The 16017-nt window shown below is 47.2% G+C and overlaps 1 protein-coding gene across 3 annotated transcripts in view; it reads left to right on the top strand.

Annotated features, from left to right (window-relative positions):
• Positions 1-15720, top strand: part of STX3 (syntaxin 3) — a 42721-nt gene extending 27001 nt beyond the window's left edge. For all 3 annotated transcript variants that reach the window (XM_088017811.1, XM_088017810.1, XM_088017812.1), the window contains exons 3-11: positions 3997-4096; positions 6177-6251; positions 7281-7348; positions 8854-8962; positions 9438-9511; positions 9702-9836; positions 11561-11671; positions 13143-13256; positions 15563-15720. In XM_088017811.1, coding sequence (XP_087873937.1) covers positions 3997-4096; positions 6177-6251; positions 7281-7348; positions 8854-8962; positions 9438-9511; positions 9702-9836; positions 11561-11671; positions 13143-13226 — 756 coding nt within the window. In that variant the 3' untranslated portion in view covers positions 13227-13256; positions 15563-15720. The remainder of the gene's footprint in view (positions 1-3996; positions 4097-6176; positions 6252-7280; positions 7349-8853; positions 8963-9437; positions 9512-9701; positions 9837-11560; positions 11672-13142; positions 13257-15562) is intronic.
• The last annotated feature ends 297 nt before the right edge of the window (positions 15721-16017 follow it).

Below are 16017 nucleotides of genomic sequence, written 5' to 3'. Positions count from 1 at the left end.
CATCCTGGGGATAAATCCCACTTGGTCATGGTGGATGATCCTTTTAATGTACTGTTGGATCCTATTAGCTAGGATTTTGTTGAGGATTTTGGAATCCATGTTCATCAGGGATATCGGTCTGAAATTCTCCTTTTTGATAGAGTCTTTGCCTGGTTTGGGGATTAAGGTAATGCTGGCCTCACAGAATGAGTCTGGAAGCTTTCCTTCTGTTTCTATTTTTTTAAACAGCTTCAGGAGAATACCTATTATTTCTTCTTTGAATGTTTGGTAGAATTCCTCAGGGAATCCATCAGACCCCGGAACTCTTGTTTTTTGGGAGGTTTTTGATCACTGCCTCAATCTCGTTACTGGTTATTGGCCTATTCAGGTTGTCAGTTTCTTCCTGTTTCAATCTTGGCAGCTTATAGGTTTCTAGGAAGGCCTCCATTTCATCCAGATTGCTCAGTTTATTGGCATATAGTTGTTGATAATAATTTCTAATAATTGTTTATTTCCTTGGTGTTAGTCGTGATCTCTCCCCTTTCATTCATAATTTTATTAATTTGGGTCCTTTCTCTTTTCTTTTGGCTAAGTCTGGCCAGTCGTTTATCGATCTTATTAATTCTTTCAAAGAACCAGCTTCTAGTTTTGTTGATCTGATCTACTGTGTTTCTGGTTTCTAATTCCTTGATCTCAGCTCTTATCTTAATTATTTCTCTTCTAATCCGTGGCTTAGGCATCATTTGTTGCTTTTTTCTAGTTCTTTAAGGTGTAGAGTTAGTTGGTGAATTTGGAATTTTTCTATTTTTTTGAGTGAGGCTTGGATGGCTATGTATTTCCCCCTTAGGACCACCTTTGCAGGATCCCGTAGGTTTTGGACCGATGTGTTTTCATTCTCATTGGTTTCCATGAATTGTTTAAGGTCTTCTTTGATTTCCTGGTTGACCCAAACATTCTTGAGCAGAGTGGTCTTTAGCTTCCAAGTGTTTGAATTTCTGCCAAATTTTTTCTTGTGACTGAGTTCCAGTTTTAAAGCGTTATGGTCTGAGAATATGCAGGGAATAATCTCAGTCTTTTGGTATGGGTTGAGACCTGATTTGTGACCCAGTATGTGGTCTATTCTGGAGAAAGTTCCATGTGCGCTCGAGAGGAATGACTATTCTGTTGTTTTAGGGTGGAATGTTCTATATAAGGTCCATCTGGTCCAGTGTGTCATTCAACGCTCTTGTTTCTTTGTTGATTGTCTGCTTAGATGATCTGTCTCTTGCTGAGAGTGTAGTATTGAGGTCTCCTACAATTAACATATTGTTATCAATATGACTTTATTTTGGTTGACAGTTGGCTTATGTAGATGGCTGCTCCCATGTTGGGGGCATAGATATTTACAATTATTAGGTCTTCTTGTTGGATAGACCCTTTAAGAATGATATAGTGTCCTTCTGTGTCTCTAACTACAGTCTTTAGTTTAAAATCTAATTTGTGTGATGTAAGAATTGCTACCCCAGCTTTCTTTTGAGGTCCGCTGGCATGGAAGATGGATCTCCATCCCTTCGCTTTCAGTCTGGATGTATCTTTAGGTTCAAAATGAGTCTCTTGTAGATAGCATATGGATGGGTCCTGTCTTTTTACCCAATCTGCAGCCCTGTGCCATTTTATGCGAGCATTTAGGCTGTTCACGTTGAGAGTGATTATTGAAAGATATGAATTAATTGTCATCATGTTGCCTGTGAAGACCTTGTTTTTATAGATTGTCTCTAAATTTCTGTTGTATATCACTCTTGGTGTCTTTCTCCTTTTATAGAACCCCCCTTAATATTTCTTGCAGGGCCGGCTTAGTGGTCACATATTCTTTCAGTTTCTGCTGGTGTTGGAAGCTCTGCATCTCTCCATCCATTCTAAATGACAGCCTTGCCGGATAAAGTATTCTTGGCTGCATGTTCTTCTCGTTTAGTACCCTGAATATGTCTTGCCAGGCCTTTCTGGCTTGCCAGGTCTCTGTGGAGAGGTCTGACGTTATTCTGATGTTCCTCCCTCTGTAGTAAGGAATCTCTTCCCCCAACTGCCTTACGATGGTTTCCTTGGCTCTAAGATTTGCGAGTTTTACTATTACATGCTGGGGTGTTGGCCTGTTTTCCTTGATCTTGGGAGGGGTCGTCTCTGCCTCTAGGACATGAATATTTGTTTCATTACCCAGATTAGGGAAGTTCTCAGCTACGATTTGCTCAAGTGTATCTTCTAGTCCTGTCTCTCTCTCCACCCCCTCCGGGATCCCAATAATTCTGACATTGGAACGCTTCATGGTGTCACTTATTTCTCTGATTCTATTATGTGAAACCCTTTTTGAAGTGGTTTGTGCGTTTTATCCTAGAGAGCCTTTTTTTCTCAGTCCTATTTGATATAGTGGAATTACTTTGGCAAGACAGTCACATGATGGAAATGGGACATGGTGTGATGCAATGACATTATATGAGTTGTAAGAGGAGCCAGTGTTTGATGTGAGAGACAAGGGAAGGGCAAAGTGGCAATTTCTGGGTTCACCCAAGGGCCTGATTCTGAGGTGGTCACACTTCTAGAGCCTGCCAGCATTCACAGGTGGTAACACAGGCCCTTGTTAGCGTTGGGTAGGTCTGGGATTCTGCTAGAGGTTAAACAGTATGGAGAAGCCACAAGATCAAGTCTTAGAAATAATGCAGAAAGCATCCCAGTTGGATTCTGGAGTGCTCTAACATGCAACCATCCCTATTTGAGTGTCGTCCCACTACGTGACCTGTGACCTCTTCAACCTTTAAGTTCCTCAGGTGAATAACGGTCCTTATGTGTCACCACGGATTGTTTTGCCAGCTGTGAAAATGCTTCACAAATGTGTGGGTAGCGACTTGTATTTGGATTTATACTCTGATGATACGATTACTTTGAAATTTTATTCTACATCTTGAAGCAAGTGAGTCTACTCACTTGAGTCTACTCTGAAACTGTGGTTCATCACAACCAGCATATTTGTAGAGGGGCAAAGTTCACGGTTCCACTGGCAGAAGTGCTCATTCGAGGGTTAGAGAAGTCAAGTTTTATTTTTCCTGTTTTCTATTTAATCTGGAGAGCTCTGACTGGGTTTTCAAAATCAAGTGAATTATTTGCTGGAAGAAAGGTATGCTGGACACTGCATACTGAGTTGTATTTTATTGTATCCCTGATGGAAAGATGCTGCTTGATGGTATTTTACAAGATTTGTCTGTTAATTGCCACAGCATTGACAAGCCTGTCCTTCTGGAAGTGCGACAGCTAGACCTGGTGGGCATTGAGGTCTCTGTCGGGCTCCCCTATCAGCAGGGGAGTGCTTGTGCAGCAGTGCCTTGTGATGCTATTCTATCTGGGAATGAAGTGCTGCTGGGAATATTTTATGATGCACACCTTGCATAATCAGGAACCTTAGTCAGGTGCAGAAATGGTCTGTGGCTGGAGTGTCTGGAGGCTGATCATCTGCGGGAATCCAGCAGAACACATGTCCAAGGGAAACTCCGATGTCTCCTGGGGGGCCATGCTTATTAGTCTCTCTCTCTCTCTCTCTCCTTTGTTTTTACTCTCTATGTTTGTTCTCTCCCCTTCACTGCTTTTCTTCCCGACTTCCCTTTTCTCTCTCTCCCATCCTCCCCCCTCTGTTGTTCTCGTTCCGGGTGTGGCTGACTGGTCTGCCTGATAGGGTTTATTGGCCCTGTCATCTGACTCGTCTTCTTGGGTTTTCCTCGCTCTTCTTGACTCTGGTCCACAGCCTCCCATCCCAGATGGGTGGATGGTTCTTCTCAGGGAGCAGGGCGTGTGGGTTTTTGGTGACTGCTCTGGATGCTAGTTTATCTGGCCATGCAAAGGGCACTCATCCAGCAGCAGAAGACTTTTCAGTCCTCATGTTATCCCACAACCCAGAAGGTGGGAGCTTTCACCAGGGAGCTCTGCTAAGCTTTTATCTTAGTTGTGGGAATGTTCTTCCTCTCCCAACAAAGGCTATTGTCTTTGTGATTCTAGATTGAGGAAACTCGGCAAAACATTGACAAGATCTCCGAGCATGTGGAAGAGGCTAAGAAACTCTACAGTATCATCCTGTCTGCACCGATTCCAGAGCCAAGTGAGTGTTCACTTAGACCTGAGTCACCCAGCAATGGCCCTTGGCTTTGGGGCTGAGCCAGTTTTCCTCCCTCTTGTGAGCAGCAGGGGGGGTGTGCACCACACCACACTGTGTGCACGTCGGATCCTCTCCATTCCCCTTTCCCTGCCTGAGCTCACGCGCCCAGCGCATCCGGCTCTTGTCTTCATGGCTCCGTGGAATCCATGTGGCCACACTCTCCTCTCCTTGCCATCCAGCCCCTCTCATGACTGCAGTGACGCTGACTGCTTCTCACGTCCCTCATCTCCGACCCTCGGCTGTACCTTTGCGTGTGCTATGTCCCCACCTGAGAAGCTTTTCCCCCACCCCCATCCAAATCCTGCCAGATCAAGGCCATCTTTTTTCCATGAGCTGTTCCAGCATGGGTCACATTCCCTTCAGTCTCTCCTATCCTGAGACTCCCATTTGTTACCGCCACCTCCGCAAACTTCCACATTTTTAGAGTGGGGTTTCGGGCTGTATTTTAGGTTCCTTAAGGACGAGAAACGAGCCAGATGCTATCATTTTGCTCTGAATTGTTCAGCGGCTCCCTAGCACCAGGAGGTTAAAGCTGGAATGTTTCAGCGGAGCACATGGGGATGGTTTGGTCACATGCCTGTCCTCCACACCCTTTCCTCCTGCCACCCTTCCCCCACGTCACCCGCACTTTAGCCAGACTGAACTTTGGCTGTTCCCCAAATGATTCTTGTCTCCTCGTGTCTTTTACATATCGTCCCTCCTCGCAGAGACTCCGCTCTTCATCTCCTTTTCTGCCTGGTTAACACTTCCTCCTTCGTGAAGACACAGTCTTACTATCATCTGTCTTTAGAAGCATTTCCAGATCCCTCCAGGTTGCGCTAGGGGATCTTCATCACCATCCTGTGCACACCTTCGACCAGAACTCACACCTTACTCCACACTGCACCTTAGAACAACTGATTTATTCGTTCCTTGTCCCCCAGTAGACGCTGAGCCCCTGAAGGCAGGATCTCTATCTTCTCTCTGATGGCTTAGTGTCTAGCTCAGGTCCAAGCTTGTAGCAGGTCCTGAAGGATGGTTTCTGAATGAATAGTCATGGCCAGTACTTCCTTTGCTCCATACATCCTAGAATAGCATTGTGCACATAGTAGGTATGTCATAAATATTTGCCTGAATTTAGGTTGATGAGCCTTTGTTGGCATCCCTTTTCTCAGAAATCCCGTGAAATTCTCTCCTACCTTTGAGCTGAAGCCATCATGGTAAACCAGATGATTTTCTCTAAAAGCAAGGTTCTCATAATTTTGTGTGCCAGAGGATTACTTGGGAAAGCTTTTTTTTTTTTTTTTTTTTTTAAATTCAACTTAAAGTTAGTTAACATATAGTGTATTTTTAGGTTCAGGGTAGAGTTTAGTGATTCTTCAGTTGCATATGACACCCACGGCTCATTACATCAAGTGCTCTCCTTACCTCCCCTCCAGCAACCCTCAGTTTGTTCCCTAGAGTTGAGTCTCTTATGGTTTGCCTCTTTCTCTGTTTTTATCTTATTTTTCCTTCCCTTCCCCTATGTTCATCCGTTTTCTTTCTTAAATTCCACATACGGGTAAAATCATATGGTATTTGTCTTTCTCTGACTTATTTTGCTAAGCATAATACCCTCTAGATCCATCCATGTTGTTGCAAATGGCAAGATTTCACCCTTTATGACGGCTGAGTAGTATTCCATTGTCTATATGGACCACCTCTTCTTTATCCATTCATCTGTGGATGGACATCTGGGCTCTTTCCATATTTTGGCTTTTGTGGACATTGCTGCAGTAAACATTGGGAAAGCTTGTTAAAAAGACAGATTGTAGGGCTCCAACTGTGGGTGTTTTTATTCTGTAGGTCTGGGACTGGGGTGCCTAGAAAAGTGCTTATTAATTAAGCTGTCTGTGATTCTAAGGACAGATGTCTGGGGAGTACCTCAGGATAAATACTGCTGTGGGTGGTGGGTACCTGAGAAAGCTCCCACCTCCTCTTGCTTGGTGAGGCTCACAGAGCAATTAGTTTTTCTAGGTGATTCTGCTTGCCTTTGTTTACCCAGAAACCAAGGATGACCTAGAGCAGCTCACGACCGAGATCAAGAAGAGGGCCAACAACGTCCGGAACAAACTGAAGAGTAAGAAGGGAACAACGGCAACAAGCCAGCCCCACCACCAGCCGCCTCCCATCCGCGGCGCCCCCATCTGCGGGGCCCGGCTCTTCTGGACTGAAACTCATCCAGATGATACGCTCGTCCCATCTTTGCTTGTAGTTGGGCACTGCCCCTGAAATCTTGCCTGTCCTGGAAGCAGGACTGCAACTGAAAGAGCGCAGAACCAAAGTGTGCTGCCGGCTGCCGAGTCGTGCGACTCGGTGTTTTAACTTGGTCCCTTGACTTTTCTCTTACTGGTCCTGTTTCCCAGCCCTACGTCCGTGTGAACACTAATGCTGGAGCTATCTAGGTGCAGGACATATTATTATTCAGTCTGCAGACATTTCTTGGGGGGCCAGGTCTCCACCCCTTCAGTTTAGACCTTTGTTCAGTGAGGCGAGGTCATAGACTGAGTTCCCCTGGGGCCCAAAAGGTCTCTTTGTTCCAACTGCATTTTTGCCCAGTTGGTTTGGGAATGCAGACTGTTGATCAGAGGGTGGAGGCGGCATTCATCATTTCTTCCCCAAATGAATCACAATACCTGTTGTCATGGGCAGAGGTGGAGGTGGTTCGGGGCAGCTTCCGGGAGTAGCTGTGAGAGTGTGTGGGGCACGGTGTGCGTTCTCATTCCCTGCTCACGTGGTGAGGGAGGGGCTGTCCTCGCTCCATTCAGCACATGAGGGAACAGGAGCACCAAGGTGACGTGGCCTTCCCAAAGTCACACAGCTAGTGAGTGGCAGTGCAGGGATTTGAGCCCGAGCCTCCTGGTGACGGAGACTCTTGCTGTTAGCCGCTGTGCTCAGTCGCAGTCAGACAGGACCTGGTACAGTAAAGGGCGTGGAACGTGAGGCCCGTGGCTCACTCGGGAGCTGATGTGTCGAGACTGTAGAAGCCTGTTGTATCTCTCTGTGGGCTGGGTGCGGGAGCGTGTGCGGGGGGGCCTGGCACTGAGCCGTGTGCTTCTTGGAGGAGAGCAGTGATGTGTTGCTGGAATAACCTCGCTCTGCTCTGTAGGTATGGAGAGGCACATCGAGGAAGATGAGGTCCGGTCATCGGCCGACCTTCGGATTCGGAAATCCCAGGTAAGATTTCCCTGGTCATGTCGTCCAGTCTTAATTTTTTGTTGTTGTTGTTGTTGTTAGCTGTGGAGTCTTTTTTTTTTTTTTTCTTTTGTAAAGTACGATTCTTATTTGGACTCATTTGGAAGAACTGGTAAAGGAGAGCTGCCCAGGCCGAAGCAGGAGAGGGGCCGGAGTTCAGCCCTTTTGGCCCTTCTGTCACCCTCTGCTTCTCTAAGGAGGCCCATGAAGAACTTCCCAAGGTTCCTCTAGGGCACAGCTTCAGAGTTTGTGTGCCTCCTGTTTTACTCAGGAGGAGACAGAGGTCTCTCTGAAGACTGTTGTCATTAGTTGTCCAGTTGGAGTTAGGCTCTCTGGTGGTCATCAAAGATACGATCCGTGTCCTCAAAGAACTGGCAGTCATGTTCAAGTGGCAGAAGGACGCTATCACATGGGACCTAACAGGAGAGCAGTGTAGGAAGACTCAATGAAGTGCACAGTGCTCTCCGCATTCACAGAGCTCGGGAAGAACTGGGGGTAGCCAGAGGGGGCTGGGCCTTGGATGGGCAAGCGTGGCAACTTGGACAGGCTCAGGGGTCGAGAGGTTCCCCTAAGAGGCCTGGGGATAGGAGCGGGGTGTGTTAGTAGCAGCAGTGGTACTGATGGGGGTGGGGCAGGGGTGAGGGGCTGGCATGGCGAGAACAGCCTGTCTGGAGAGAAAAGCTGGCTGTGGGCTAGTGGCCATTGAATTTTGATCGAGAATGTAGTGCTGTACTCCAGAGATCTTTGAATACCTATCTGGGGAACCTGGATAGGATCAGGTGGCCTGTGTGCATTTACTTCAGCTTGCAGTCTGTTAGGAGATAGTCTGGGGGCCTCCTGAAAGCTGGACCAGAGTGGGGGACGGGCGAGAGGCAGGTGGGGGTCTCTTGCTGGGTTTTTGCAATGACTTTGGTTTGAATGTGCGTGCTGCTAGTGGGTTTGGAAAGGGTACAAATACCAGTGATTTTGCAAAGGAGAAGCCAGTAGGCCTTGATGTGGAGAGGTGGGCAAGGAATAAAAATAATGGTGAAGATTGGAACACAGACACAGGGGGCTCTTGAGCAGATGCATTGAGTTATAAGCAAGGGAAGTTAGGAAGGTCAGGTTGGGTAAGAACTCAAGGATTTTGGCAGGTGTTGGATTTGGAAGGGAGTCTGGCAGCTTTAGAAAGCAAGCCAAGGGTTGTGCCAGTAAAACACAGCTAGTCGTGTGGATGCAGGGCTCTCCTTTGGTCTCAGGATTATCATGTGAGGTCAGCAGGGCAGGTAAACAGATGCTGAACACATGCCTTGGAGAGGTCAGCAGACTCTCCTGATGGTGTGAATTTAGGAAAGCAGGAAGTTGAGTCTCATACCTGGTCTTTTGCTTTCAAGTCCAGTGCTGCCGCAGACTGGGCATATGGGGACAGGGGTGGGGGCTCTATAACAGTGTGGGGTCCCTGGCCATCAGCCCCTGGGGGCTCACTGCACTTGGCATGGTTCCCACAGCACTCCGTCCTGTCCCGGAAGTTTGTGGAGGTGATGACCAAATACAACGAGGCTCAGGTGGACTTCCGTGAACGCAGTAAAGGGCGAATCCAGCGGCAGCTCGAAATCAGTATGTGTTTGAAGTTGGTGCGCGCCCCTTCGCCTTTCCCTGCCACGGGGCTATCTGTCCTAAGTCGGGAGAACTGGGAGAGTGAGAAGCAGCAGCACCCCTGCTTGTGGCTTCTGCCCGCATTTGCGCCCAAACTCAGGAGAGGCCTTAGGGCACCGGTGCATCTGGTGCCACGTTTCCGTGTTCCTGGTTTTCAGGGAACTTTTCTTGTTTTTTTAAAGATTTTATTTAATTGAGAGAGACAGAGATAGCACCAGAGAGCATGAGTGAGCACAAGCTGGGAGAGGGAGAAGCAGACTCCTCCCTGAACAGGAAGCCTGATGTGGGGCTGGATCCCAGGACCCCGGGATCATGCCCCAGGTCAATAGCTGCTGCTTAACTGACTGAGCCACCCAGGCGCCCTTTTCAGGGAACTTTTGAATTGGTGTGCTTTGTTTGGTCTTGTATTTGATGCTCTACTTCTTTTGTTATAAAGCCGGCAAAAAGACCACAGATGAGGAGCTGGAGGAGATGCTGGAGAGTGGGAACCCCGCCATCTTCACTTCTGGGGTGAGTGTCTGGGAGCTGGGATGCACGCCCCTCTCGTGGAGAGGGGAGACTGCCGTGGAGCTCTGTGTGGTTGGTGAGGGAAGGGCTGCAGGTGCAGGGAGGCAGGGAGGCAGGGGCCTTGGCCGGAGTGTGAGTCGGGGCTGTGGCAGGGGTGCTGGCTGATGTTTGGTCTTTGTGTGGCCTGTTGCAGATCATTGACTCTCAGATTTCCAAGCAAGCCCTCAGTGAGATCGAGGGGCGGCACAAGGACATTGTGAGGCTAGAGAGCAGCATCAAGGAGCTTCATGACATGTTTATGGACATCGCCATGCTGGTGGAGAATCAGGTAACCGGCAGTGGGCACCACCCTGGGGAGAGGGAGGAAAGCTCAGGTCCTCCTGAGAAGGGCGGACTGGAAGGTCGGTGAGGTGCGGTGGGGGAATCATCGGGAATCCTCTTGATGGAGTGACGGGATCCCAGTGTCCCAGGAAAGGAATGTCCCCCCGAGTGCCCACTCACCCTTGTCCTCTTGCCTGCTGCTTTGGCCTCACTTCTGCTTACTGTGGGGTTTGATGTGCTCAGTCAAGTACTACCTCCTTCCGCCTGCACCTCTTGTTTCCCTTCTAAGTGGGGATGTGGGTTCTTAATGAGGATGCCTTAAAGCAGTCTCCCGATAGGAACAATTTCACGGGTGACACTGAAAAGAGGATCATTTCCCCAATTCATGATGAAAAGTCAGCTTTCGCGGAGGTTTTAATTTTTTTCCCATTTTTGTTTTTTCTTCTGTATGTTTTTCCAAAAATTTTGGCCCCTTTTGCTAAGGAACAAGAACACATAACAAAATGAAGGAAGGAAAGGTAGAATAATATTTGTAGGAACACTCGAAACACTCATGGTTTGACGGCTTATTTTGTCCCTGGGCATGCTTGCTCTGGGTTTTAAGTCTCTGTCACCTGCAGAGGGTGTTGGCTCCACATGGTCAGGTGGTTGCTGGTTCTTATGACGAAGTCAGAGACGCCACGGGGTCCAGGTGTGCCGCCGTTACCATGAACTTCCAGCTGTTCTGCCCCCTGGAAGGGACTGAGAACGGCTTCCTTTGTGGAAGGACCGCAAAACCTGCCTGAAGCCCGAGCACTGCTTGGCTGGTTTCTGACAGCCGTCCCCTGCTCAGGGCCCAGGTGCCTTTCCTCTGCTCCCTTCTGGCCTTTGAGACCATTCCTTAAGTGCCTCCTTCCCTGCTCTTCTTTCTTCTCTCCTCGCGGCCTTGCTGAGGACTTGGTTTGAGAGTCAAGTGATGGTAAGTGCCTTTCTCTGCTTATAGAGTGCTGTAAAGCAACGGGTTGGGTTGAGGCAGGTCGAGGTAGGTGAGGGGCATTCCCATCCTAAGATGCCCAGAATTAACTGGAGCAACCAAACTTCCCCATTAGGAAGTTATCGCTGGGAGATGTTTGGGAATCTTGCCAAGAGATCACTGTCTCTTAATAACCACAGAGATATAAGATGTAACCAGACAGCTTACGTAAACCCAATGTCTGTCACCTTAGGGGCCTGGGAGTTTCTCCTGGAGAAAGCAGATGTTCCCAACCTTAGGTGTTTACGGAGCAGCTCCTGTTGGCCAGGACTGTTCTGAAGAACTAGGCGACAAACTTGCCTCAGGCCAAATGAACTTGGTTCAGGTCTGCACAACTAGGAAGAGGCCAGCATCCCAGTTACTATGCCCTAAGATATTCTTATTTTGGTTCCTCTCCTCATATGCTTAATTAAAAACAGAATGGTGGTGGTGGGATCTGTTAGAACATGTATTTGCCAGGCATCTCGACAGTGTGCTCCAGGTGCTCCATGCAGTGCCTGTCCCAGAGAAGTAATTTACTGAGTGTTGCTTGAGTGAGTGACCACCACCAGGGACTGGGGAGCCATAGGTAAGCCCATGTAAGATGGAACGTGTGCCCCGCAGAAGACTTCTGGATGCTCCTCTTTGCAGTGGGGATTATAACCGAGAGCCCCGTCCCCATGTGAGCTCCAACTCTCTGGCGTGGGTTTATGGGTGTGACTCATGTCTGTTCTTTGCAGGGTGAGATGCTAGATAACATAGAGCTGAATGTCATGCACACAGTGGACCATGTGGAGAAGGCACGGGAAGAAACGAAAAGAGCCGTGAAATACCAGGGTCAGGCCCGGAAGGTGAGACTCTCTGGCTGCCTTCAGAGAAGAGAGTCCATTCTGCTTGCTGTCTCTTGCTCTTTCTCTCTTCCCTCTGCCTGTCTCTGTTTCTGCTGCCACCACCTCTTGCATCTGGGGAAAGGGAGCCATGATTGACCGTATCGAGAACAACATGGACCAGTCAGTGGGCTTTGTGGAGCGGGCCGTGGCAGATACCAAAAAGGCTGTCAAGTTTCAGAGTGAAGCTCGGAGGGTGAGCACCTTAGTCTCCACTGGTCTGGCTTGCTTCTCCTCTCTCTCTGGTCCTCCCCACCTGTGTCCTTGAGCCCATGCTTTCCCTCTGTCTTGGCCTCATCCCAACACCTTCGTCAGCCTTTCCCAGAGAGTAGCTGCCCTTTCTCCCTTGGTGTGCCTTGCATGGATCTGGCTCACATGCTCTCTCCCCAAGAACCCACGCTTGAAGACAGTTCTGCAGGGTGGATGCATTGCCCAGTGTTGCTGCTAGACTTCTCCTGGACGGAGCTCATGATCCTTTCAGATGTTACACTTGACTCCTTTGTTCTTTAGAAACCTGTTCACTCTCTTCCACAACATTAACGAAGACCACCCCCCCTTTTCTCTACTGTGAACCCAGTGCTGTGCTGATCTCCATGCAACATTACCTCCTATCTTAAGGAGCACCTGTTGTTCCTACTTATAGATGAAACTGTTGAGGGTCAGAGGTTAAGTAATTGGCTTCATGGCACCTAGTAAGTATAGGATTGGGATTTAAATTCAGATTCCAATCATGCTCTTTCCCCCACACCAGCATATTTACCCCTCTTCCGGTGTCCCTGTTGCTTGAGAACTTCTCAGCTTCTCTGCCCATTGTGGTAGCCAGCTCTGGTGGCTTGTACTTTTTAGACTGTTCTTTTCTGACTATTCTCCTGGGCTCTGATAATTTTGTTCTTCAGTTCTTTGATTTTCTTCCAACTTTACCTATTGCTTGTGCAGGGATTCAAGGAGTTGGGAAATTATTTCACCTGATGAATCCAGGCTGGCTCACAATAGGACTGCCATCCTGCTTTCTGATCCCCAATCACTGGACTGGGTCTGATGGATGGGCGTATGCTTTAGGGGAAAGAAAGACAAGTTTGAAATTAGGACTATTTGAAAACATACACTTCTTCTTGAAAAGGAAAAACTGGTCTCTTGATACCTTGGCTTGTTGCCTCTTGGAGACTCCCTGGTGGTTGCTTTTTTATCTGTCCACATGTGCAAGACTTAGTGTGAGTCGAGAGCCCACAGAAGCTCCATATTTCCATCTGCTGGTCTTGCTAGCCAGGAAGTCCCTTAAGATCTATAAAATATCCTAATAGAATGTCTTTATGTAGATCTATAGTCTTATTTGGGTTGATAAGAGGCTTTCAATGTAGAGGTGAGAGGGGTTGGGTTTTGGATGAATTGTTGTTTTTTGTAATAATGGTTTGTTTGTTTCTCTTATCCTCTCCAGAAATTGATAATTATCATTGTGGTAGTAGTGGTGTTGCTGGGCATTTTAGCATTGATTATTGGACTTTCCGTTGGGCTGAAGTAATGGCGGCCCAAGTGGTTGCTGCACTGAAATGTAAGTAAATGGAAGGGTCTTGGGGATTCTGGATTGGCTTCCTCTTGAGAAATTGGCCTGGGATTTCACATGGCAGTGCTCCTCCCTTGGACACACTGAGCTCTCTCAGACTTTCCATCACCTGTGCCTTCTTTCATCTCCTTGAAATACTCTTCTGGGCTTCTGGTGCCAGGGAAAGTTCTCTTCGGGGCCGGGCTCCTGTTGATTCCTCTCCTGGGGACTCTGTCCTAGCTCTTTGCCTTCTACTGTGTGTTGCCACCTGTCCTGGCACACCTGAGCACCACATTTTCGCTCCTTTTGCTTGGAAAGCATGCTCCTAATTGGGTACAATCTATGTCCTGAGTCTGGGTTCATCTTCTGAATTCTGGCTGACTTTCATGGATGTTGGGCTTGCTTTCCATACCCTTTTTAGTGTAAACAAAGCTTTGGATTGGAGTTTGGGGTGGTGGGGTTTTGTTTGTGGCTGATGGGTTGGATCTTGAATGATATAGCAGTTAACATTTTTGAGTGTTGAGTTGTGCCAGACCGTGTATTGAACACCTCATACACACGTCCTTGAGTCCCCACAACACCTTCTTGAGGTAGGTACTGTTGTTTATCATATTTTACAGACGAAGACACTCAGGCTTAAAGAGATGTTAAGTCACAGGGCCAAGTTTGAACACACAGCTGATGGTGGGCCTAGGAGAGTTCTTTCTTACATCTTAGCTTCTCTTTATAAAACCAGGTAGCCATTTATCATTGTCTACAAAGTCCAGAAAACCTTGAAGGAGAGTAAGTTTAAATTTTAGGCTCTTAATTTCTTTAAATATGGTAAAAAGAATAGAGCTGACCACTGAGTCAGGGCTTCATGTGCATAGTAGCAGCACAACGGGCATGATCTAATTATTGGCACTGTTTAACACTTTTGTGACTTCTTAAATATTACTTTTCTGAATAAAATATAGGATGTAATATTAACAAAACATATAAAACACAGGAAAGGTGAACTGAATTAATTTTTAATGTTATTGCTGATGACCTTGTGGCACGTTCACACATTGAGACATGGTTTCACAGACTTCAGACTACATTATCGATGGTTTTAGATCCAGTTCAAAAATCCTATGCATCATTCCACATCACTGAAATCTCTTTGTAAATCTAATTTTCAACACAAGATTGTGAATATACTTTCAATTATTTAATACTTCCCCAAAGTTGGAGTTTTGTGATTACTGTGTTACTATAATTAACAGTATAACCAACCTCTATTTTTCTCATTGCTCTTTTCTCTTATGAATTCAGAGAAGTCAGGTTGCTGAGGTAATAGATACCAATGTCTTTAATACTTGACACATACTTCCATATTGGTACCGAGACCTTATTCTTCTCTTCATTTTTGCTTCCGTGTGCCTCTTCTTCCTCCTTCCTCCTCCCATGTGACCAGAGGGTCTCGAAGTCAGATATTTATAGCACTAAACATCAACTTCTTCTTGAGAATGTAAATGAATTCCTTTTTTTAATGAGGAGACTAATTAATGTATTGTTTTTAGTTGACTTACCTGATCTCCAAAATGCTGTGTCGTCGCTGAGCAGTGTTGGGCTGTTTACTGTAGTGTGTTTCATAAAGTTGGGACTGGTTGCTGCTTTTAGGTTTGGACCACCCCACCCCCCACTGTGGCCTGAGGGCAAGAGGTCTCTGAACAGGAGGGAGGGAAGACAGCCTTCCTTTGACTCCCCAGTTGTGTGCCAGGTACTGTTTTAGGATAGTAACATTGTCCGCATTTTCAGATTGGAAACTCTTCTGAAGCACAGTGAAGTTAATAAACTTGCCGAAGCCTACCCAGCACTTAAGATGGAGCAGCCATGATGACCCCGAGCTTTTCTTTATTCTTTTCACCGTGTAAGAGAAGTGCGGAGTAGGGGAGTAACGGAGAAGATTCAAATTCTGGAACTTGTATTTGAAAAGTGCTGATGAGGTCCTCGTAGAGAGAACGGGTACCTTTTGTGGATCGACTGTGCCACCCCCTGGCAGGTCCTTCCACGGGAATGTGACAGCCTGTGTGAAGGATTATAAAAAGCCCAGGGATTTATTTTTAATACGGCTTTTTGTTTCTTTCACGACAGGATATTTATTTCTGGGTCCTGTCTTGGGTTTGTCTACAGGATTTCTCAGGTTTACTGTTGACTTCTCCGTTGCTCTCCTTTTTGCAGTGATGTCTGATCTTCCGTCTCCACCTTCTAGGTTTGTGCCTGCGTGTTAATGTTGCTCCCCACCTCCATCCTGTGTACTGATCAGCTCCTCCTTCCCCTGCCTCTCCTAGAACCTGATTTCACTCCAGCCTGGTGTGGCCACCCTTGTCTTCAGACGGGAACAGAGTTTGAATGGACTTCCTGAGAGAGAGTGCGACCTGTTCCTTTGTTTCCTTGTAACCGTCCTTGGACCTCACCCAGCAAACAATTTAGCCCCAGAGGAAGCTAATCTACCTGATGCAACCCTGAGTTCTCCTCAAAACCTTCTCCTGCCCCACCAACTCTGAAGTGCCTTCTCTCCCAGACAGTAAGAACCAACCCAGCTTCTCTTTATTCCCTCTGAATGTGTCAAATTATGCCTTGCACCTTGGAAAGCCCATTCCAAACCTTCCCAAGGTGCTGTATTTTCTACCTCATGGAGTGTTCTCCTCCCAGAAATTGCAGTGTATTTTGTAGGGGGTTATCGTTAACCACACAAAGGGATTCTTCTAAGTGTGGCAACAATAAGGCTTGGCTTGAGCCTTCT

The sequence above is a fragment of the Eumetopias jubatus genome, unplaced genomic scaffold (assembly GCF_037043125.1).
Source record: "Eumetopias jubatus isolate StellerSeaLion01/CBP00866 unplaced genomic scaffold, mEumJub1_p1.0 scaffold_13, whole genome shotgun sequence".
Classification (NCBI taxonomy): domain Eukaryota; kingdom Metazoa; phylum Chordata; class Mammalia; order Carnivora; family Otariidae; genus Eumetopias; species Eumetopias jubatus.
The sequence above is the reverse complement of the archived record's forward strand: the minus strand, read 5'-3'. Positions and strand labels throughout refer to the sequence as shown.